Raw genomic sequence first — 26,931 nt, 5'->3', positions numbered from 1 at the left:
ACAAACTAACTGCAATAACAGGAGTTAACTTGTTTATTTCTGTGGTTAAACATATAACAAAAATAACTTGCAAACAATACTTCTAGTTTTTACAATAAAACTTACTGGCTTTTGGCGCTTTTCAACCAAACTGAAACTATGCAAGTTCATAACTTGTGAGCTGATTAGGACCAAATTTGCATACAAGGTAGGTATAAATGTACTGTTGTTGACTGGGTGGTCCAAAAAAATGCAGTCATTATCTTGAGCCTGTAATTTTATAAACCACTATTTAGAGCATTTAATTGAGCAGGTTTTATTAATTTACTGCGGTCGGTGCCTGCTCATTTGAACATGAAAACCACCAGACTGTCTAGGGTGGTGTTGGCATGTAGTGAGAATGAACTGCTCAGAGCTTGGCAACTCACAATGAACTGTGAGAGTGGTGGAGGGGATAACGACCTGCTCCCACCACTATCTTTCTTGAGGTAAATTTACTCCTCAGCAGTTTGCAATAATGCCACGACAGCGCTCATCATGTGACGTTACATTGAGGATTTTTTTTCTTTCCTTGGAAAGTATAAAAATTGCAACCTTAATAAATCATATAATTGTAGTTATATACATAAAGTAAAGCAACTACCCTACAGAGCTGCAACCAATCTATGCCTTATTCAGTAGCATAGCACCCAGTTTTGTTAGATATAATGAAACAACAAAGAATGTTTTGAGGAGAGACCGATTCCCTTTCAGTTCTGCCAGTTCTTATGGGCCACTGGCCTGTACAAGGATCTTATGAAAAAGAAAAGGGAGGAGAGTCTGTAAAGTACAAGGTTGATGTTACTGATAAAAAATGGAATGGTCATGGACAGGATTTGAACCTGTGCAATTTCTAACTCAGACCCAAAAGTCTGATGCTGCATAACACTCAGCTACCGGCTCTCCCAATTTATTAGAAATTGCAAATCATACCTAGAGAAACAATGCAATTGCTGAAAACTCATAGATTGCAACAGTTCAAGAGCAGTTATGTGTTTTATAAGTATGTTTTGTCACTAAATATATATATTATATAGTTTTATTTCAATCACCCTATTTTGTCTAGTTATTTAAAACCAGTTTAAAGCATAAAAATGCTAGATCACTTAATTAAAATTTAAGGAAATGTACAAGAAATATACAGTTGACAATATTTAAAATGTATTAACATTGGGAAAAAGTATTCCTTTTAATATTTGGCACCATACAAATAGTTATCATACATATAAAAAGAAATGTGTGGATTAGTTTGGAGTACCTTGAGGGAAATACAAAAGTAGTCACAACTTATACACAACCAAGGTCAACTTGCTCATACATTAACCCGGCGTCGGGCGCTTCAAGTTCAAGACATGAACGGGCGCTCACGGAGTTTTTATCCAGGTGTCAAAATAATGCAGCTAAATGATCTATTACATCTTTTATTTCAATTTTGAGATGCACTTATAAATATTTACTCTTATATGCATATTTTAGGCTTTAATATGTATGAACTAACATTTACAACTTTGTTATTTAACTATTATTATTATTTATTCATCGATTATTCATAATCGTCTTAAATACACAAGTAAATTCAAAGTAGACAATAGGTACAATGAAACTAAGTATTGAAACAAGTACATTTTTGAAAACTTCAAAATAAATCCTAGTCTCAAAGAACGTGACGTATATATATTTATTTATTTAATCATATATGTTCCAAGATATAACTACTACAAATTCTCTATGAAAAATATGAAAGCAACATGTTATATTATAATTTATTGGAGTGTACAATTTGTAAGTTACAATAGTTTTATAAATAAAAATTATACAATTTATAGAAGAAATAAATATACCTAAATGTTGCAATATTTAAATCATTTTAACAAGAAAAACTTTGTAAACGTCACCTTCTTATAACTAAATATAAACTAAATAAGTGTAGAGAATTACAGTGTAAATGGAAACTTACATTGTCTTTCCAGTGTCAAATATTGGTTACGAAAACATAAACATCAATGAATGTCATCGTCAGTGCTCACTTGCATTTCTTCAGTAACATCTTCAGATGATAGGCATTGGACACATGAGGCAGGTGCAGAGTGTTCACGACACATGAAGAGGTGACATTTGTTGCATCTAGTCTTTGATGGACGATTCTTCCGCCATCCACAAATAACGCACCTTCCTGAAGTAATTCCGTCTTCTGGTGGAGGTCGATGACGTTGCTGTTCTGGTTGGATGTTCATTATTTGACAGATTCTCTGTTTTGTGTTCAAAGGAAGACTTTGGACTGAGAGCCTTGATTGAGCATATTCCATGCGTAAATTTTTTGACAGATCTTTGATTAAATTTCTCCTTTTCATGGTTGGATTGTCAAGGTTCTTTTTTAAGATGATGAATGCATTGAGTGCTCCAATGTCAAGCATTGATTAAAACAGTCGCATTGGCCAACGTCTGGTTATTCTTGCTGTACTGTAGCTTTCTTTGTAGTTATCCACTCCTCCTTTACTTGAATTATACAACAAAATAATTTCGGGTTTTCCAAAGGTTGGCGAATCATGGTTCAAGTCAACCGCATCGTCCTTGTGCATAGATGACATCTTTGTTTCTCTTTGCTTTATAAGAGAAAATTGTGCATTCCTTTCTGAATACAAAGCTTGAGGATCCTACTGGTCGACGTTTTACATCAAGAAACACACTAGGAACTTCTCGTTTATTTTTTCTTAAAGTTCCAACTAGTGTCAACCGATGCTCATTCAGCAGTTCATAACATAGGGGAATAGACGTGAAGAAATTGTCTGTTGTGATATTACGTCCTGTGCCAGATAGTGGTTCTGCAAGATGAATTACTTCTTTTCCTGAGTTGTCAACTTGATATACAAGCCTTATTTTACCACGCGAAGTTAAGGCTAAGAAGCCTAATACTTAACCTGGGGACCAACGGCTTAAAGGTGACTTCCGAACAACCATCAATGGCCGGGCAGGTGGACTGCTTGCAAGAACAGGATCCTTCAGCGGTCACCCATCCAAGCAGCAGCCACGCTCGACATTGCTTGATCTGGTAATCTTACGATAATCGTTGTACCCGCTACACCGTGCCATTGGCGCATTTGGCATTGGCATTTAAGAGTATTATGTTAAGAAAAAATCTATTAAATTACCCCGACCAGGCTATTATTTCTGTCAATACAAGGTTGGACTTCAGTGTGTTAAAAAAGAACACATAGGCTTTACAAGCACCTTCAAAATTTCACTAGCTCGCAAGATTTTTGGATAACGAAGGGCTGATTCATTTAAAAACAGAACAATGTATTTTCCAAGACTCTGAAAAAGAAATTTGTCTATTGAATCATATTGATTATGAAATTGTAATGAAAAGATTATAAACAATCCTGAACATGTTAAAGAAATTCGAGAATAAGTGGGAAATGATTTATGTGTACATAGATATGACAAATAACAAAGGAGCTGTTGGAATATTCAGTGCCCAAACAGAATACGCAAATTAAATACTAGAAAAGGATACCATGGTGAATTTCAAATCAATGAATACACAAATTGTATCTGATAGGAAAAAGAAGAATCAAATGAGAGATAAGAATATTATTTTCCTTATAGAAAGCAACAGACAATTTCATTTACTGAACTAATAAAACAAAACCTGATATGAGTTATGATGTTAATTATGAGAGAAGATTTAAGGAAATATCGTCAAAAGGAACACATGCAAACTATGAAATGAACCTTGATATATCTAATAGACAATTTAAATTAGGGAATACATTTTTCTTGTAAAGGTACTGATATGCACTTACTGTAAGTTATAGCCAATAAAATATGAATACACACTATAACTTTAACATCAAGAACAGAAACTTAAAGCTGAAGGCTCCCTATCACCATCCTGTCTCCTCTTTGTTTTAGCTGACATGCTGTATTGCCACAGGAAGTACCCATATTGATTTTTCTCAATCTCACCTTCTGTGGTGTGAGCGGAAGTATCGTTAAGTTTGAAAACATCTGAGTAAGAGATCAGACTGCAGATCTTGAAACATAGTGTTACTGATTTTGTGTATCATTTCCATCATCAAAGGCAAAAACATTTTGTTGAAAAACTTTTAAGTAGTGTAATTTTAAATTATGGTTTAATACTAGGTAATCCATGAAAACTTCAACTGACTGTAAGTTATCTTAGTTATTTCCAGTTTGATGATAAAAACCATATAAATAAAAGTATTTATTGATTTTATTTTGAATTTATTTCTTGGTTTAAGGAATAAAACACATAAGCCTACCTTATTTACAAGTGGAGTAACAACCATTTTGGTACTGACCAGTCATTTTTTCTTTTTGAAATTTCTGTGTAAGTATATGTTACACAAGCTTTGAAATTCATAGTACTCATTGAAAAATCAAAATTTATTATTACTATATTATTTATCCATGTAATCTAAATAAGTCTTCCCTCTCCTAAATCACCATCCGATTCAAATGGTACCATTATAATCAATAAAATTATTGATTATTTCTAATACGTCATTGATTTCCACAAAGCAAAAGATATCTAATGTAAAAATGTAAACAAATATTCAGTGTTCTGAAGTAAAATGGTGATTGTCATGTATTACCAATTGCATTATAACTAATAATTAAATTTAAAAGTTCTTCAAAATAATATTAACAAACACTACATACTGTCTGAGAAAAGCAGTAAAATCCTCTGAGAAAATAAATAATATACATATATTAATAATGTCAGTTAGTATTAATTCAAATTGTACTTATTCATTATTAAGAACTCAAATAAAATGCAAATATTTGTTTATGAGTGATAGAATTGTATATTTTCTTTCCTGCCAATGTAAGACACATGGGGTAAAGCCAGGGATCCCAGCTGAAGTACTTACTTTCTTTTAAGAGAAGCTGAGTCGCTTTTAAGCCTTATTCTGACCATCCTTGTGGGTCACTGCTAGGCTCTTAGAATAAGGGAGAGAGTGGATACAGTACAAGTCTGATGGTACTGATAAAAAGTGCTATGATTACAGATAGGATTTGTAATCATATGTTATGTATAACTCAGAAAGTCACGTCTTAAGACTGCTCGGCCATCGGCACTTCCGATTGGAAAGATCATATAATTGAATGGTTAATTTTTTTAAAACTATTTAGAATATTGTGGTTATAGAGGACAAGTAAATTCTACTTACAGGAGTTTGATTTTATACAATACAGATAACAAAGTTATAAGCTTAATACTTTTAATTTCTTTAAAAAATTAATATAAATAAGTTACATTCTATGACATTCAAATTTATTGTTGGATTTTAAAATAAAAACATAAGTAAAGCTAAAGTTTGATAATGTTTATGAAAATTAAACTTCAATAAAAATCTAAAGTTATTCTAAAATTAAGAGAAATATAAAATAAAAAGGGAGGGAGCGATTGGTTGGAAAATAAAAATAGCAAAATTACAAAAAAGATTTCTTTATACATAATTAACAACACTATATACATGTTGTTGATATATAACACATAATTATATACACTTGCCAGTACGTTGAAATTAAAGAAAACAGAAAAATCAGTAACAAAACGACAAAACAAATGTAACTCATACCAATAATAATATAACAAATAAATTTTAACAAAACATTTATGTACAAGAAGGAAATGATAATCGTCTCATGTTTAATCCATTAGACTGTCTTGATTTTAAAATTAAATGATGTGTGATTTAAGTATTTCTTAAATTAATCAGATTAGTATTAATGTTGGGATTTGGCCTTAATAGTACTTACTTACACATATAGGAAACAACATAATAATTGGCACATTTAAGATCACAGTACAATGGCTGATATGGATAAATAAAAGATAACATTAAATACCAACTAGGCATTCTGTAGGTCTGAACTAAAAATTATAAACACACCAATAAAATGTAATAATAACCTGAAAGTTACAGATGATAACAGTGTTTATATTACTTATTTACTAATAAAAACCTACAATTGTAAGGTATAGATCACTATGGAATGTGTCATGTGTCCATGACTATTGCACACTATGCAATATATTACAGAAAAATCAAAATTGAACCCAAGTTACTTAATTAAAATACTGTCTCTTAAGAGGCAGCAAGAGCTGGCCCACTTGGTGGCCAACACCTGAGTAACTTTAACGTGGGAGCTAAACACATAATATTGTTAATGTAATAACCAATATGGTATTTTAAGTGGCATGACAATTTATCTTACTTATGCCTCATATGTAAAGAGTAGCTCAGTTAAAACCATATTAATCTGTATATAAAGCTAAACCCAACTTTAAAGAAACTTAATTTCCCATGAAGAATAGCCTTAATTTTTATAAAATTTTTAAATCTTAAACAACTAAGATGTTTGCAAACACTAGATTTTTCATAATTAACACAATTTTAAAGATTAAAATCTGAATAAGAACATGACCATGATGATACATGAAATACTTAAACGGTAATCAATGCAAACTATTGACAGTCACTAATTAACGCTCATACTAATTCTGCACCTTCCGATTAGAAATTTAATAAACTGTGGATATGAGCTTGCTCCCACCTCTTAAAATTAGGGACTTCATAATTTTATTACTCAGCAACACCGTACTAGCTGAAACACTAAGATTTTCCCACACCAATCCATCACACAAACTGTAATTTACGAAATGTCGTGATAATAAGAAGTATTTAGTGTGTGTAAGTGCATGCACATGCACACAGCCACACATACACAAATGTTAACTCCTGCTAAATGTTTGGAATCATCACTTGTAAAACTGTTAATTTTAAAACAGCTTTGGTAAAAGGCTTGGAAGTTTCAGAACTGGATATGAGATAATTGTCTAGCAGTGAAAGGATTTAGTACTTTAGGCAAAAAGTAGGCAAAGAAGCCAGTCTTTTACTTTAGGGCCTGAATGTTTTAAAATTCTGCAAATATTCATGTGTACATGGAGCTTTACCTGTTTGTAAAATCCCAGCATCGAGCTCTTAGTGAGTGAATAGTCTGGAGATTTAAAGGAGAGCTTGATGCGATCTTTTAATTTCATTAACTTGTAAAAAACAGGTTCATCTAGTTTCAATTGCTTTGATTTAGTAAGTCATACAATTCACTTGGCTGTGTCATTTGGGTCTGATTGTTCAGGAGGAGTTTGATTGATGTGTTTGCCAGTTATGAGTTTACATAGCAAGGACCAATATTAGTAAACTTCATGTTTTCTAATGTAAAACAGTTTTTCTCTTCTTACATCATCAAGTGATCTCAGTAGGTCCACTGTGTCAGAATCTCCAGTGGTGTTAAACTCAGTATAAACATCTTTACACTCCCTACTTTATCCTGCTATGTGCTCTTTTTCTATACTCTCTTGTTACATCTTTTTAGCTGTCAACAAAACAAGATTAAGAACAGGTTTATGTTGGGATGAGGGATGGTACCAATATTTCTTCTGATCACTGGCATTGGCTTGAATCACATTTCTGTTAGCACTGGTATCACAATTACTTTAATTTTCTATAAATTAATTCTATTAGTACAGAATTAAAATTTGATTACATACGGTTTACGTTCAGTTTCAGGTTGTTTACAAAAATTGTATAATTTATCACATATAGAGTGAGCTTTAAATGTTCCCTCCCCTCTATTTCTTTCATAATTTTTTCTGATACTGATATTGTTTTTATTTATCTTTTTTCCTCTCAAAATATTACAAACCTTTTAAAACAACTGAAAGCTAACTGTGTGAATCAACTATTATAAGTTATTAAAATAATACTCCAAATGTGTATGTAACATTCTTAGCATACATTTATTTAAAATACAATTAATGTAAAACAAATCTTTAAAATCATAAGATAGTTGATGATGCCTTGACCGGTGAAAGCACTTTGTATTAAAATGTCTTTTGATTTAAAACCCTACTATTTCCATGAAGAATTCAACAAATCAGATTTGATCAGATAACAAATCTTATTGAACCTCAGTAAACAGTTGTTAACAACTAACTGTTAAACTATGACTAACTAATTTTTCTCATATAATTTAGGTGCATAGCTAACTTTGTTCAAGTCCAGTAAGTATATTAACAAAATATAATATGATTTACAAATTAAAGCAACAGCATTTCCATTTCCAAAATTTGATTGGAAAACCTCAAAGAAATAACAACACAGGAAAATTGGTTTTCAATGTTCTAAAAAATTCCTATATTGTGAAAAAAGATACACATTTTACACAACATTTTTTGCAGACATAGTCTGAAATTTTATGTTACAACACTACAATAATGGTAAAAAAATAAAATACTTCTAATATGGTTAATCCAGGCTGGCAGTTGAAAATGTCAAAATACTATTAGAAAATGGTCAGCAATAGCTTGGTATCAATATCTGGAGAAATGTATAACAGAGTTCTGATGAGGGGGTGTGTGCTTAAAACTCATCCTATATCATCTATTATGCCTTACTAACTGAGTAAATGATCTAGATGATAATATGACCACATTGTAAAACAAGATTTGATGGTATATACTCCTCCCAGAACAGCAAAATATCCTCCGTATACCACAAACTGAAACAAAATAATCATAATTTGATATTTGTTAGTTAAACCTCTGGAGAATAATTTTATTTATTCAGAGTTACTCTCTTCTTATCAATAGATTTTGTAGCATATATAATGGGTGTAAAATATTTTAAGCTTACATGTTTAAATCTGCAGTATTATTCTTTACATTTAAATATGATAATCATGGATATATGCGGTCAACTCTTGATTATCTGTGATAACCAGCGGCTCCTACACTTTACCCAAAAAAAAGGGTTAAAATAAAGGGAGATATTAACAATGTTAAATTAGTAATTAATTGCTAAATAAAATGGTTTTCGATTAAACTTACATAATAAGAGCATTTATAATCCTTTTATATTGTTTATTTACTTGGGAAAAAAATAAGTTACACAATTTAATACTCACGAAAATGAATAAACAATGCAATATTTACAATTTAACTGATCATTGATTTTTGTTTTTTGCAGCAGCTTTCTTCCTTATTATTATTGAACGTAACTTCCACAAAACCAGTTTGTCACAAAGAAAACTGTCTTCCTACCCTTTCACATAATCTAGCAAACACTCATCGTGGTTTATTGCTGCTCTGTGCATGATTTTAGGCTCAGCTGGCCTCACACTCTTTCCTCATCACTTTCACTATCAACAAGACCCTGTGCATGTTTGACAATTTCATCATCTTCAAAACTTCAAAGGCTGGCAAGTCTTTATCAGTATTTAATCATTCATTGCTTTGTCTACATTCTATCCGCCTTGAACCCTATTAGCTAGCTGGACCAAAGATTCTGAGGCTGTTAATTCATCACTAACAAAGTCAGCAAATCTGTAATTCTCAGAAATATGCAGGAATTTTTTTTCACGATTTTGTCAGTGTGGAAACTTTTACTTTGTTCCAAGCAGCGGCAGATTCATATATAGCAACGAGGCTTAGACCTTCTTTGAAAATTATTTAAAATAATTTTCCTCATTAATGAACTTCATCAAAATGCTTGAGCAATAAGTCTGCTTGACACCTTGTAATTTCCCTTGGTCCATCAGCTAAATTATTGCTGTCCGTTCAGGGTAAATATTTAACAAAATTGTTTCCATCTTCAGACTTCAAAAGAAATTCACTTGGGTGTGATGGTGCACTATCTATTCTAACACCAAAAACAAATTCTTCTAGAAATCTTTTTGTTTTCAAAAAGTTATGAACTCATATTATATTTAACTAATCCTGAAAAATCAATTTGTTCATTCAGCCCTGGTTTTTGTTCATAGTAATCTACATTTATGTTTGTGGCCCTTGTGCCTTTAAATGATCTTGGACCTCTCCCAATGACAACAAGCTTTAATTTATGTGCCCCGGTAGCATTAGAGCAAGACATCATTGTTATCCTTTCTTTGCTTACTTTATGGTCAGCTGCCAACTTTTCTTTTTATGAGGCAAGTGATTTGTAGATAAGCATTTCAAGTAAAGTTCTAATTCTTTCACATTGTAATTGTGTTCTGGTACTAGATTTTCATCCAAAGCAACTTTATTTAACTCTAATGAGTATGATTCTGATGCAGCCTGATCCCCACTAAATTTTCCTCTTGTGTGTCAAGATTACTTATGCCATGACGTTGTTTAAACTGTGTGAGCCATCCAGATGACGCATCAAATGAACCCTCTAAGCCTAGGGACTTTAATTGGATGACGAGAGTATGTTGTTGGCTTTTTATATGTTAATTTCTTGATTGTTTTTCTTTTTTTTTCCATTGCGGCAGATGAATCAGACAAACATGCAAATTGTAAAAGATCATCTTTTTTCTTTTTAAATCTCTAACAGTTTGTTCCTCGACCTATATTCTGGAGGTAGTATTTTCACACTTCTACCTTTTTCTAATTTCTCAATGATTTCAAGTTTTTGTTGTAGCGAAAGAACAACATGTTTCCTCTTTTTCCCATCAATTACTAATTGATATACTGCATAATTTATATACTTGTACTAATAAAATTCTAAAGACAAGATGAAACGAAAAGATATTATTAATAGTAATCTTACAAAAACCTCTCACTTGATGTAAACAGTCCATTACTGGTTTGTTTCATTCACCTATGAAAGACTAACACCAACAGTTTTGTGAGAATATAAGTTGAACAATGTGGCATGGAGGATGTTTCCCGGAAAACAAAGGGGGAGTCTAAAAATAGCTGCAAAAAAACACTTGCTAGTAGTGAACAGAGAGACAGATGTAGTGGCATGTGCAGACTATATGTGTCTGTCTGTATATTGTTAATACAACTGCTCCTTTTCACTTACTAGACTGTTATGCTGGTGCTTGCAATTTTTAAACATTATCTCACCTCTTATCTGCAAAAGCTGCAAGGTGGTTCTTCATCTAATATTTAAGATTAGTATTATTAAAATTCAATTTAAATTAAAAGGAAGTCAAATTGCGGAAAAATGATGCACAATTGTTTTTAATTTGCATTGACCATACAGTTAATTTTTTTATTATTATTTTCTTTTTAATTCCTTGGATAAACTTGTATCTAACTCAAAACAGTTTTTTTTTTTTTTTTTAACTACTCATTTACTTTAATGATCATAGTTCAACTATTTAAAAACCCATATCAACTCTTCGAGTGCCATGTGGCAGTATACTGATACTATAAGTCTGCCTGGCCCTGAGTGAAGTCAATTTTCTAAACAACAGAAACACTCTACCAGTAGTATGGCTTAGGCGTTAAAAACCAGCTGTTACTAAACAACCTTGAGTTTCACTATATAAGAACAATATCAAACTTTATATTCCTCAATTTTAGTCCTAAAATTATGGGAGTTGTCTCATTTACAAACATAAATAATAGACATTCAATAATGAAAGCTATACAATGATGATGGTAAATTTCTTCATGGGTATAGCCAGTGAGGTGGAAAGAGTACTTACATGATCAGACATGAAATTAAAAAACGGTTGATGAAGACGGTTACAAAATATATTCTAAAAGAATAGATATTACTTAAAATGGGAGAAATTTTGTTTTGCTGAATGAGAAAAACAGAATAACTTATTGATAAAAAAATGGTTATTTAAATTTTTGAATTTGTGTAAATATTGAGTAAGACCACCTTAAACAAAATTTGGTAAAGAAACAAAGAGTGTTTACACATTCATACAAGGTTTATACATGTCTTCATTTAAATCAATTGCTAGGGAAATATAACAATCAATTGACTACAAATTGAAACACAAACAGATACATGCATGAGTACACACAAGCGCGCGCACATTCATCATAAGTCGGCAACATTAATATAAAAAGGACATCATATAATACAATTTTGCAGAACTACTCGTAAAAGTGACTTGTCCACGTTGTGATGAGAATTTATTGATTTAATATGTCAGTGATTTCATGAGTTACAAAAACATAAACCAGTAGCACGCTACAATAAAAGTTTTTCAGTACTACTGATAAAAGTGAATGTACCATATCATAATGAGAATAGGTGACATAATATATCAGTGATACTAGGTGTTAAAAAAATTAACCAGTACCACATTACAGTAACAGTTTCAGAACTACTGATAAAAGTAAGTAGTCCACATTGTGATGGGAATGAGTAATGAAATACTCGTATGTCAGTAATATCACATGTTAAAAAGATATGAAACATATTAATAATGACAAAAAATATAAAGCAGCTTATGCTCAACTCCTTCACTCATCACATTGTGTAGATAAACAACACAATCATTATAATAAACTTAAGATGCTACAGTATTGTCCAATATGATTGACATGAGGTTTACACATTTGATGGGTACTTATTTTTTTCATTAGAGTATTTGTTTTGAGTGGATACTAGAGATGATTCAGTATTCTGATACATCCTAATCATTCACGCAGCGAGGATATACACTGACCTCCTAAAAAAGGCTACTTTCCAACCAGTTCTTGTAATTATAATTGGGATTAGATTGTGACAAATTTACTCTTATTATTTTATTATAATTCTGAATTAAGGATTCTTTACAACTATTTCATCAAAGTCTTGTTTACTATACTAACCTGATGTCTTATGGGAATCGTCAGTCCTCCCAAACCAGCCACTGCGAATGTAAGAATGGTTTGCAAGATAAGGGCAACAAAACTGTTCATGCCAAAAATGAGAGCATAACTGTCTTGATTCAAGTGTCTGGCCACTTCTGAACTGAAAATACAAATTATTTCTGATTACTCATTGTATTCTATGAAACAATGATTATGCCAATTCTAATGGCCAAGTTTATCAGCAAAATCCATATATATTCAACATTTATTAACTATCCTAGAACTAGTAGCTATAATGTCTCAAAATCACAGGTGAGTTTCATCTTTTGACTGCGATTTACTATACCCTTTTCAAAATTCACACAATAAACTTAAACTCTATTGTCTTTTGTATCATTGTAATAAAAAATTGTATGAATAATAACATTATGTTTTGAGATCTGCAATCTGATCTCTTCCTCAGGTGAATAACTAACCTAACACATAATTACAATCTAGGTTAAAATAAATAAATCATACCACAGAGTTGTGACACATGAACATCAGTCATAACAACCATGTTGTGTGTCAACTCCATATAGAATAACTGTAAAACATGTACTTAATAATAATAAGACACTAATTATAACGAAACAGATCACATACAACTGATTCTATGTGGTATGTCGGTGAGTGCAGACCTACTGTGACCTGTATTCTGTAGTACAGTTCTGTCACAACTCTCTGGTATGATTTGTTTATTTTAACCTAGATTGTAATTATGTGTTAGGTTAGTTATTCACCTGAAGAAGAGATCATATTGAGGATTTTATATCTAGTGTTACTGATTTTTTATTTTTTTTTGTATCACTGAATGATGACAAATGTCCAGAAAAATCCTGTTTCCTTTACAATCCTTCCATTGTCAATAACAAACTTCATATAACATTTTTTGTAAACTAATTTTCATTAGATAAAAAGTTATAGAATTTCTTTCTTCAACACAAAATGTTGAATAGGGGTTCTTTATTATTAAAGTTTAAAGGACTCTCTCAAACTAAAATAAAACCATTCCTACTTCAGGCAAATAATAAACAATTATGAAATAATTACAAATGATCTATTCTTGTAAAGAATAACTTGAATATAAAATAAACAATGACAAAGTTTCTAACGATTTTAATAGCTCAAAAAAGAACTAAACTGGTTGAAAAAAGAAAATTTGTTTTACATACAAGCAACTAATTACCAATAAAGAAATGCATTCAACAAAATAAAAGTTTTTATTATAATCCTGTCATGATTTCACACACTGTTTAGTAATTTTAATATAGCATATATAGTAAATAGAACACTTAAATGTATAATACAATAAATATTAAATTATTGTAGTACAACAAACAAAACTGTCACGCAACAAAAAGCAAATATTGTATTACCTCAAATCTCACGTTTAGGGTGGGTGTTAGCTGGTGCAAAACATTTAGTGCAAGGCTTAATTTTAGCCAGAACTAACTGGAATGCAGGAAAGAATGTAGTTAAATTAAGTAATTAATTATAAGATTAAACACGTAAAATTAAACAACAATAGACAAGACAAATAACAACATTATACTGTATAGGCTATGCTGGTATACTTGTGTCTAGAATACGGACAACCATATCAAACTAGACTGCTGTTCATAGCAATTGTGTTTATAAAAACGCTCTGTATTGTTGTTTTATCATTTATCTTGAAACCTTAATACTTTCCTGGTGTTGGACTCCCTCAAAAGTGGGGACTTCCCAAAGCCAACCCTGCTATGTTGTACACAGGTGTTGTCAAAAAATGTATGTCTATCTACAGCTACTTCATGGTTAAATATAGAAACTTGATTAAATAATCCTATAATTACAGCTGTAAATTATTTAAACATGCAATAAAATGTATGTATCCTAAAATATTTTGATTTCTTATAAATGATTTTAAATGTTGGTATCTTAATTTAAAAAAAAAAACAAAACAAAAAATAACAGAATTACAACAAAAAATACATAACATACAACCCATCTAACCACAATGATACTGGCACCAGTACTTAATTGTTCAATATTTGATGATAAATAAGTGAACTAATGCATTGTTGTTGAGAATCGTATCTTGAGGGGTAAAATTTACTGCATTATGTTTTAAAAATTTTACACACGATTTTTGAATTGGAAACCATTTATAACAGAAATCAATAAAATTTTGTCTTTTAGTCCAACGATTTAATTTACCAAAAACATTTTGGAATATAACTTCAACTTTTTAGTTACTAATTTTAAGAAAATTCATTAAAACATATTAAAAACTACACAATACACAATGTATATTAATTTTTCCTTAGATACATTAGTTGAAATTTCTCTCTTCGACCTTTGGATACTCTAAACATGACAATCATGTTATATATTTATATTAGAATTCTACAATAGTGTGACTATATGGAAAAATTTAAATCAATTTTATTACTTACAATAATTAAAATAGATTAAAACACCAATGTAACTTTATAATTTTAGTTGGGCTAGCTCAGTTATTTCAAACTTATACCTGAAGGATGATAACCAGTTAGATCTTGCAATTGAGAGACCTCCAGAGTACTTTAAATTGTTTAATATTAATATGTCACTCATCTAATATACACAGGGTAAGTATTTTAAAGTGGTCCAATAAATAAAATTTCAAATAAAAATCTGACTTTGAAGTTTTCAATTATGAACTTTCTATTATTTGTTAGAAATTTTAACTTTTAACAGCTGGGCAATCAGGTCTGTCTAATGCCTTCAGTTTTACTTTCATGTTTGTTTACAATGTACAGCTGAAATTGATAGTTTTTCCATTCCAAAGGACATTCTCTGCTTTATAGCAGTAATTTCCTGTACTACAAGGACTATTGCGCTATCTGGTGTGTGTTGCACCCTGTAGACACTTCTTTAATCATGCCAAAAGGAAATGTTCATACACAGCCTGTTGTCAGACTCTCTAACTTGGTTTTTAGTGCCGTTTAAGAACTCAAAAACTATTGACAAACCGCCAAAAACCAATGGTAGTGATTTTACATATTATAAATACACAATATTTAGCTTTAAAATAAATGAAAAGCTTACTGTAGTAACGTAAATTAAGGACAACTTTGTATGTATATTATTATTTATACTACAATTAACTAATAATTATTTATTGAAACACATTTTTACACTGTTAATTTTACATTTCCAAAAGACTGTTTAGTTTCAATAGAGGTAGAATGTATTGTATGAACAAAATTAAAAACTTTTTTATGAAGAGAAATGAAGACATTGATTTCTCAAATATTGGCCAATGCTGAGAAAGTCGTCCCGTCCGATTCAAACGCAAGTATTGGCTTTTAAACACTATGACACATTTTAAACTGTTTACAGGAGTTAAAGGGTTAAAAATAAGTAGTTCAAAATGTTATTAAATATTTCAATTTTCCAATATGGCAGTCACATTTATGTTTTGGTACAGAAAGTCCTGTATTGACTATGATTTCTGTAAAGAGAAGAGAATTGAGATGCAAGTCATGTGACTATCCTAGTTTTAGCTTGACACCAAAGTGTGTACAACCCATCTAGCCAGCCTTGTCCCCAGTGTATTTTTGTATCCACTCTTGACAGAATGCAGTGCAATGTAAACTGTATAAACCCACCAGCTATTTTGGAAGTAGAAGGATCTCTGAAATACGGTTTTTATTCTTTTAACTTATTTAGTTAGTATTATTCCAAATAATATCTTTTACCACATTTATGAACTTTTACCATGTAAAAGTTATTTAATTTTACTTTTAAAAACTGATCAATTTGTCTTCCTCTCGAATGTTTCCTATGATAAACAAGTAAGCTACAATTCAATAACAGAAAATTTACACTAATTTTGAAGAGAGACTTATAGCTACAGTTCTATAGAGGAAATCCAATTTAAGTGTTATAGAAATATAAGTGCATGAGTTATATATGAAACTATAAACTTATATGTTGGTAAATTTTATATTGAGCCTTACTTTGTCAACACCATCATTACATTGTAGAGCATGCCGAAGACAACATAGACTGTATATGCTATGACCATGGAGTCAGTGAATGAGCTCAGGAGCAGCAAAGCACCTTGTAGCACTGACAGCAGGCCTATCACAGCTTCGCCATACCTACTCCAGTCACCCTTTACTTGGCCAAATGCTAACGCTGACACTGCACCTAAATAATCAGATATGTCACGTTTCATTCTCTCCAGTTCAATAGAAAATTTATATATTGGCCATCATTTTTTTAATACAGATTTAAACTGGTGCAACAGTTGTATAGTATAATTCTAACATACTGCATTTTTCAGTCTATGTAAGGCAAGTCAGCCTATCATCCAAAAATTCAAAAATGGCTGGAGTACTTGATTCTTTTCATAAACTTACATTATAAAACCATAAAATTATGAAGTAAGGCATAAAAATCTTAATCTATAAAACAAATTTTTCTTAGATTTGTTTGTTTGTTTGTTTTCTAAAAAGGCACTATGAATGCAACTAATATTAAAATGAACAAATCAGTATTCTAACATATTTGATAAAAGAATCATGTAGTATATCCTTATGATCATCATAAAACACCAACGAATGGTGCTTAAGAAAGCTCAACAACTGTAAAATATCATACTCTAAAACTCCTAAATTAAATACAAATATTAATATTTTGAACCACAAAATGTTAAAACTAAATCACTTAATGATGCTGTGGAGGATAACAATTATGTGCAGGTCTCTAAATCTTTTAAAATACAATGCAATATCATTGCTTTACTGGCATCACTGAAAACAGACCAATTTATATTATGGGTTAATACCTACCGAAGATAACTACCTCTCACATTTTCCCAGGATTTTGAGGGGTTTATATCTAATTTCATTTAATCAAAGAAAGCGGAATAACTGAAAATAAAGTAATGTGAATACAAAATAGCTGACAAACTTTAAAATAATTATGTTATTAACTCATTTACCTTCCTATTCTGAGAATATTTACAATAAAATATGCTATATGATATAAAGAGTACTTTATAAGCTGACATACAAGGAACATTACCCTGTAAAAGTACTGCAAAGAACTGAAACTACTGAAAGATGTTGTGGAAACTTCGTCTTAGCTAAGGAGGGGAGGAGTAAGATATGGTCTCGCCATGCATTGTTCGCCGTTGCCCTGTATGTTATGAGTCACACTGGTTTTGATGCTGTGTTGTCAACAAAGGTGTCATTGATAAAAAAATAAAATATAAACAACATGGTATTAGTGCAATAAGTATGACATCGGACTATGTCTAATTGGTTTTTTGCTGATTACAACTAACTCAAGCATTTCTTAACTTTAAAAAGTTCTAAAACCCTATTTCCTTACACATATTGAAAAAAAATTTCACAGTAAATTTTTATTTGTGCATCATAATACAATACTATGATTACTTTATTTGATGTGTAGTACTATAAGACATGAGCATTATTTTATAATCAATAATCTTAATAACAAAATATTTTACTCTAATTTTGTGTTTTACAAAAGTTTCTTAGGACCTCCTCCCTCAACCTGTCTACTGAAATTCCAAAACGCCATATGTCCTCAGACATATATTAATTTTGAATATTAACACATTCCCAACAACTCCTACCTCCTAATTTAATACCTTTATTCCAACCTCTTAAAACCCCAAAATATTAAATTTCATGATTGTAGGACAATGATACAATTATATCCCGCTTGTTGCAGGTTTTTTTCATTATATGATTTTTTTTTTATTAATCACTGCATGAGGATATTTGGGTCTAAAATAACACCCTGCCAGAGCAGAACACAGGTATGAAATAACATATCACTTAAGGGTTAGCAAAACACTATAAGGCAAACATAACAAAAAAAATTCAACATATCAGTATCATAGCAGATATCTTTCAGTTCTTCACTGGTTTCATTCTATATACCGGATTTTAGATAACATTTTGAGTATACAAAATGACTATTAATAGCTATGTGATCATGGTCAAGTATTGTTTTGAAGCTAAATTAACGTTTTTTGTAACTTTATTGTTAAAACCTCTTTGTGTTAACATTTACATGGTATAAAATTTGGTCGGAGTATGTTCAACTTTCCCCCTTGTTATAACAGATTTCTGAGAATTCTATGTTTATTATCAAGTATTTATAAAGTAAAAATATTATTAACTAGGGGGACCTCTTCATGTTTTACATGCTAACAAGTTACTACAGTAAAACCTTAGTGAGTTTCTAAACAGAGAAATTTAAACTAACATTCTTTAATATCTTTAGTAACAATTGAAAACATTATTACAAAAACTAACCTTCGGCTCCAATCAATATTAATTTTTTCTACTCACATCCAATGTTTCTATCGCTCTTGGGCTGTAAAAACTTTGTATTTTAAAGCATTTTCATATGTTTTAGGAGATTTTAAGTTTTCAGCATAACGTTTTTCAATATAATGACTCTTGTCTATTTTTGTACCTTTATTTGACTCCCACAGTTTTAATTAATTCTCTCCTGTTAGTCTAAGTTTTGAATAAGAGATTTACGAATAAGTGTAATTATGCACTAATTTTCACTTTTCTGCAAACAATGGATGATGGTAAAGGTGATGAATAATTAATTACTTCAGTAATTTGGCTGGGACCCTAGAATTGTTTTGAACACCACAATAGCCTTCAATAAACCTAACATAAATAAAACCTTCTTATAGCCTGTTTCTTTTTACAAATCTCTAAGTTTGTATTCTATAAATTATAATTAAATTAGTTTAAATAATATAAGAAGTTAATAACTGAGAAGAAAATGTAATTCCTAATAAATATACATAAAAAAATAATATAGTAAAAAGTGTTTAGTTGGGCCTACTAAACAAAAGAGAAATGAGACTTGATAAATCTGTGTAATTGCACTAATTAGCCAGAGAATAAACTTAACTGGAAGACTGTAGAATCTGAAATAAAATTGTTAAAATAGTAAAGCGCACAAATTTATGTTTGAATTATTTTGTGAATTACATACATATACATCTGAAAAGAGATTTTTAAAATAATTAGTTCATTTACTAAGCATTAAAACATTTAAAGATAAACATATGTATCAACAATAAAAACAAATTAATGTAACTACTGTTCTAGCCAAGACCTTACATTTTCAGCCAAATTAATTTCAAGTAGCTGGAAACACAAGGCGGTGATAATGGGAAAGGAAAGGGCAATAAAAGCACATAACAACTACTTAAAGCAATTACAACACTAAGCTCATTTCCTCTTGGGTTCTCTCCCCCAAAATGGATATTTGATTTCTGATGTCATGAGGAACAATGAGGAACAACTGACTGCATTTTAACATTATGACTTGAATCACCCATTAAAAAGGTATTTCAAATATGTGGGCAACTTTGTTAAAGTAGGAGATAAACCTGTACCATGTAAAGTAACTATACATTTTTATTAAAAGTAGTTTAGAATAATTCTATAAATTGACAAAATATCCACTTAGCTAGTTGCAAATGACAATATTTGGAAATGAACACTACAGATTTTTATACATATATAAAAATTGATAAAGCATACAGAGATAATTAAAATAGTTTTTTAAGTTTTGGCTTTTATTATATAAGTCAGAGAGATAACCCATTCAATGCTATAAATTGAGGCACAGTACAAGTGAGTGATCTGACTGCCTTTGTTTTTGATCAATACTGTGGTGTGCCCTCACTGATGTGAAGTGAACTTATTGTCTCTATCATTCTCTCCATTGATGGGATATTCAAGTGATGACGTGATACCTCTGTTCCAAGTCGGCCACTTCCACTTGCGCTGCTGATATTGTCCTTCCCTATCATCTCTATATTTCAAATTTATTTTCCCTCAGTGAGTTGGTTAATTTTAATAATAATACCATATATGTTTAATATTCATAATATTTTCCGTACAGCTTATTTTATTTTTTTAAAGTTTGTGCATCATTAGTAGCGTTGAAATAGTTAAATGTCAAGGTGCAGTGTAGTGAGTGACCGAATATCAAGGATCAGCAGACATAACGTTGTGAATGTGATAGCACTACAACAGCCACAATAATAGAAACAAGGTTCAAAGCGAGTACACAGCAGGCAGTGGCAGTGGCAGTGGCGGTGGAAGAGGAATGATCGCAACACTAGCACTATCACTCGGCATGACACACTTCACTAACTATTAACACAGTGGGAGGTTGTTATTCTTGACAGCTTGTGAAGAATATTATGGAAGGAGACCAAACATGCGCATGTGTTGGTCATGGCACAGCCATAGTGTTGATTCTCAGAAATAAGAGAACTAATCCTTTCGACCTCAGCACACATGTCCATATGAATGATTTATCTCTTGTGTAACTAATATAGTCAAAGGGTTTAGCTAATTGTTATAGAACGATTTTGGTATCGCATACTAATAATTTTTCACCCGGCTTGACTATTGTTAGACGAAGAACTGTAATATTAGATAATTATTGTTACTATTACTAGATAGCACTACAATAGTGAAAAAAACAGTGAAAAAAATATTGGCGTCTAGAAGTAAATCACTGAGTGTGGTGCTTGTAATAAAATAATAAATAAGAAATGTAACAAGCTTTGCTGTGCGGGGGAAATTGTGGTACATATTTTCACATTGATTGTGTGGATCTGTCAGAACGATGAGAATCGTATTATTAGCAAATACGGTACATTAATTTCATGGACTTGCAGTGGATGCAGACAAAGTGAGGTTAATAACGTTAGTAACGCAAACTCAGATGCTGAAGTAAATATAAACTGCTGTCAGTGTAGTGAGTATATAAGAATATTAACAGACCAAATTTTATGATTTATCCCAAAAACCAATCTAAAATTAGAAAAAGAACTTAGTTTTCTACTATCCGAAAATTCTAAACTGTCATCTGCATTGACAAACCAAGCTGAGGCTGTAGGTGATCTCTTAATTGACTGACAATAGTGACAATTGACAATACCTTTTCTTACTCTAGTATAGTGAAAAAATCAGTTAAAAATAAAATTAGGCCTATAATATAAGCGATCAGGACAAATCATACAGAAATGAAAGTTTAATCACAAAGGATAATGAGTCAACAATACCTCTCGATAAATTGAAGCCTTCTGCTGCCTCATTTGACAGAAATGAAAGTGATGCTGACATATCAGTCCTCAGAGGAATGTGTAGCTATTGGTAGCGAAACTGTAAATAGCCTCAATTCATTCAACCAATTTTGCCGAATTTTCGGGATAATGAACCAAAGAAAAACGTACCCAAACACAGTTAATAGGGTTTACTGCTGATCATAACCTAAAAACTAGTAGTGAAGGTTTTCAAGTAGTCAAGAAAAGAAAGCAGCATTATGATAGGAACAATATTGGAAAACCTCCCAGGAAACAAGGTAAATATATTACTGGATGTTCGACCAAGACTAATAAGTTAAATGTGGTAGAGAAACATAGATTCTTATTTGTCTCGAGATTAGCTACAGACGTTTACTTGTGACTCCCTTAAAAACTATCTTAATGAAGGGTTAAGGGGAGATTATGGTAGTTACTCAGTTAAAAAACCGTTTCCCAGGTTATTCCTCATTTAAAGTGGGTGTGCCTATATCAAAACTGGGACAAAGTGTTTGTGCCAGAATTTTGGCCTAATGGAACATATGTTAGTCGTTTTTAGGTTCTTAAATCGATCAAACAATGTTGGTAATATCCAGTCGTCTTTTTTGGGACAAGGATCAGAAAGGTGTAGTGATACCATAGGTTTTAAAGTTAAGGATACTGCCAGTGGAACCAGAGTTTTAAATAGGTCTAGGCCTATTACTAGAAGCAGTATATCTGAAATAGGTGTATGCCTTTGGAACTGTCAAGGCCTCTGCGGGAAGGTTGAAATTATCGAGATGCTTGCCTCAACGGAGAACAGCGATATTGTATGGTGTAACAGAACATTGGTTTGAAAGCGGAACAACTTGAATTGATTGGTTTACAGGGCTACATTGTAGTATCCAAATTTTGGCGATCCGGAAAAAATACATGGAGGATCTGCTATTTTTGTTAAAGATAGTTTAAGTTGTCGTCCAATTCCCGAAATTATGAACTTGTGTATGGTAGATGTCTTTGAACTGTCAGCGGTATTTATTGCAGAATTAAACACAACAGTTATTTGTGTATATAGAATACCAGATGCAAATATGTTACACCTGTTTCTTGAAAAGCTCAATGAACTTTTATTTTATTTATCATCTAAAAAAACTGAAGTGCTTATCTGTGCAGATTTTAATATTAATTTTAATGATACTACCCATTATGATACGATGGAGTTGAACCAATTAGTGACTTGCTATGGTATGCACATTATGTTTCAAAACGTTGTAAACTCGTCCTGGTAACATCTACGATGGATCCTGTATTGACAATATTATTACTAATATACATCCCTCAAGATGGACGACCTCAGTCATTCATATGGCTGTGTCTGACCATAACGCGCTGACAGTAAAAATTGGACTTGATATCAAAATTGTGGGAGCTGATGACAGTGTTGTTAAACTTGGAAGACAGATAATGACAATAGTATAATCATCCTTTTAAATTGTTTAAAAAAATGTAAATTGGTTTTCTGTATATGAATGTAAAGATATTAATGCAAAGTTTTTCTCAGTTTTTAAATTTATTTGTATGGGCTATTAATCTAGCTTTTCCTTTTGAAACCTGTGCGTTTTAAGAAATCATATATTTTGTTAAAAGATGGTATGTCCCTGAATTAGATGCATTGAAGCAGACATGCCTAAAATATTTTTATGATTTTAAAGAAAGTGGTTTGTGAAGCCCTAAAAATTAGATACAAAGAATTAAGATGCCTATATTTAAGATCTGTTAGAAGTGCTAAACTAGCCTATCATAATAAATTAGTTTCAAATTCAGTAAATCAACCTAAAGAAGTATGGAATATTATTAATAACAATCTCAATGTAAATAGTAAGCCTAAATTATGTTTAGATGATAAGACATGTCCACTGACAGCTGAAGGTTTTAAACACATTTTTTATCAGTAGTATTAGGGAAATTATTGAGAATGTGCCAGTTCCATGTTAATGTATCTGTAATATAGTTTTTTGTCTTCTGTTAATGTACCTACTGTTTTTTGCTTTTAACCCTGTATCTGTCGAGGAAGTTTTTTGCTGCCATTAACTCCTTAAGTAATTCAAATTGTTTTGATGTATATAATATTAATTCTAAAATGTTAAAAGTGAGTAATTATCTTATTTCTGAAGTTCTTACTGACATTTTTAATCAATGTATTGATTGTTGCATTTTTCCTGATAAACTGAAAATGTCAAAAGTTGTTTATTCATAAAAAAGGTGCCAAAGATGAATATGCTAATTTTAGGCCTGTTTCACTTGTTTCCTGCTGTGTCAAAGGTCTTTGAGAGATTAATTAGTTTACAAATAATAAAATATCTAGAAAGTAACAAACTACTTTCCACACAACAATATGGTTTCAGGAAACAAAGGTCAACTACAGATGCTGTCCTTTGCTTTTATTCAGGATTGTCTGGAAGGTTTAGAGGATGGTGTGCATATTAGTGCAAAGTTCTTTGATCTCTCAAAGGCCTTCGACACAGTATCTCATGATATCTTATTAATGAAAACTTGAAGCTCTTGGTTTTGATTACAAGTCGATTAATTTTATAAAATCTTATCTTACTGATAGATCACAGGCAGTTTATTTTAAATGTAATTTATCTAATTTTAGAAATGTTGACCAGGGTGTCCACAGGGTTCAATTTTGGGACCTCTGCTTTTTTTAGTATATGTAAATGACTTGCCTTGTAAAATTGAAGATAATAATACTACTTGTTTTCTGTATGCCGACGATATTTGTGCTAGCAATGAAATCTCAAAATGCTAATTATTGATGATGTTTTGCTTCAAAAGTTGATGCTTTGGCTAAGTGGTGTGATGTGAATAAATTGTCTATTAATTTGACTAAAACTCAAGATCTTGTTATATCTTTAAGGAATAATACTTTTCAAACAATTTAAATTTCTTGGCATAATGGTCCAGTCAAATCTTAAATGGCAATCTCATGCTAAATATATTGCTCCAAAAAGTGTCTAGAGGAATTTTTTATGATTAGAAGGTTAAGTTTAATCGTCAGTTCTCAAGTACTTCTTTTAATTTACTATAGTTTTGTACATACATATCTTTCTTATGGTAACATCTTGTGGGCAAACAGTTCAGTGTCTCATTGTTTGTTTTTGTACTACAGAAAAGAGCTATCAGACTAGTGGTGTGGTGCTAGGCCTAGAGCACATTGTAAATTATTATTTAAAGAGTTGAAAGTTTTATCCTTACCTAGTCTATATGTTTTATAATTGTTTGCTATAATGTTAAAAAATACATTGATAATTTTAAAAGTCATTCTGAGGTGCACTGCTATAATACAAGATTCAGGATAATTTAAGGAAGGAGCAATGTAAATTTCTCAACAACTCAACAAAGTTTTAAGTCCAATGCCATAAAATTTTTTTCAATCATCTGCCTTTAAATGTTAGAAGTTTAGAATATAATATATTTAAATTGTATGTAAAAAATGTACTTATTGAGCATTGTCTGTATACTGTAAATGAGTTTTATGACATAAGAATGTAGATAATTTTTTTACATTACAAATACTTGACTATGCTAATACAAAATGTTTTTTGTCCTTGGCAATAAATGATTTGATTTTGATTTGATTTGATCAAAAGAAAGCATAACTTTTAAACTAGCTTTTGAACCATTTTAAACTTCCAAACCAATTATTATCAGGGTAAAATATGTAACTAGTTGTCCAACATCTGTTGGGTTTTGTTCTAGATTAATACTTTACATTAGGGCTTCACATCTGTATGTCAGTGATGACATCATTTAAAAGACACAAGGATTGTGCATTATGACTCATTCTCCGGCAATTGTAGTGTGAATTGTAGATAAATGGTTAAACAGTTTGTAAATATGAATTGAACAAGTACTGTATATAGATGGTATGGGCTATTTTGTAGTATATTGTTTTTAATATTTTACACAGTATTATAACTTATACCATTGTATATCTTGTACAACTGTAATACTTGACTTTGTTTATGCTTGTATTAAATTGTTTTGAATAATAAAACATTTGAATTTGTATAATTTATTAGTTATTAACTTCCTTTCAATTCCTAAATAACCTATTTTATTGTATTTTTAAATCCTCGCCAGCTGTTATTAAATTTATTTAGTCGAAACAAACTTCTGCAATGAAAAGTGCATAAACTGAATTAGTTGGAAAATGATGTTTTATTTTGGAGAACTCAATAATAACTATCAATTCAATAAATTTTGTCAACTGATGGTGATAATAGGCAGAAATAGGAAGAAGGGTATGGGAGTTCTGACCCCACATGCAACATTAAATAATGATACACACAAGTTTGATTGTAGTAAAAAAATATGTAGTTTTGCTCAACATCAAAATAAAAGCGAACAAATAAAGTTGTAAAGTAATCAGTAAAAGCAAGATTATTTGCTCTTATGAGCCTACTCTTTTAAATATCAGACATTTAAATACAAATTAAATTAGGCTATGCTTATGTTTACTCTCTCTTCAGGTTATTAAAGATAAAAATTTACTTGCCAGATGATTTAAATCCATACCTCATTACTTTGATGACAGCTGCAACTAGACAGTCCCTTTCTTGTCCCTCCTTTTTTCTGGTCTTCAGAGGTGGCACAATAAGCAATAATGATGAGTTTGTACCCAAGGGATTTCCGCCTCTTATTCCCATGAATAAAGCAATAAGGACTATGGAGGATATGTTGGCCAGCATGTGTACTAAGCCACTTCTGTCAACCACCCATTTGCCTTTAGATTGTGTCAATTCTTATAGTACTGCGTTACAGTGAACTTGGTTCACAGAGCAATGAATAAGACACAATCTAAAAATAAAAAATAAGTCCTTACCTGTTTTCAGGTCCTTTCTTTGAACACCTTTGGTCCATAGGAACCTGAAATTATCTAGTATGTAGGCTGAACCTACAAGTTACTCTTGTGAATATTTTTTTCCATATAGGACAATACCTCACAAGGACTTATACATTGTATTAAAATAATATTTTCAAAACCTTGCAGGTTTGCACATCAAGAACTAAATGATTTAATTATTTTTGACACTTCTTAATACCAAGTTGTTTTTATAACTGAATATAACTTAACTCTCTG

General features: G+C 31.0%; 1 protein-coding gene across 3 annotated transcripts in view; it reads right to left on the bottom strand.

Moving 5' to 3' along the window:
• Positions 1 to 5,475: 5,475 nt before the first annotated feature.
• LOC124369114 (thiamine transporter 1-like) overlaps positions 5,476 to 26,931 on the bottom strand; it is a 61,831-nt gene continuing 40,375 nt past the window's right edge. For all 3 annotated transcript variants that reach the window (XM_046826869.1, XM_046826868.1, XM_046826870.1), the window contains 3 exons: positions 16,657 to 16,849; positions 12,650 to 12,791; positions 5,476 to 8,607 (listed from right to left, as the gene is read on the bottom strand). In XM_046826869.1, the coding sequence (XP_046682825.1) occupies positions 8,503 to 8,607; positions 12,650 to 12,791; positions 16,657 to 16,849 (440 nt within the window). In that variant the 3' untranslated portion in view covers positions 5,476 to 8,502. The remainder of the gene's footprint in view (positions 8,608 to 12,649; positions 12,792 to 16,656; positions 16,850 to 26,931) is intronic.

The sequence above is a fragment of the Homalodisca vitripennis genome, chromosome X (assembly GCF_021130785.1).
Source record: "Homalodisca vitripennis isolate AUS2020 chromosome X, UT_GWSS_2.1, whole genome shotgun sequence".
NCBI lineage: Eukaryota > Metazoa > Arthropoda > Insecta > Hemiptera > Cicadellidae > Homalodisca > Homalodisca vitripennis.
This window is presented reverse-complemented; position numbering and strand designations above follow the sequence as displayed.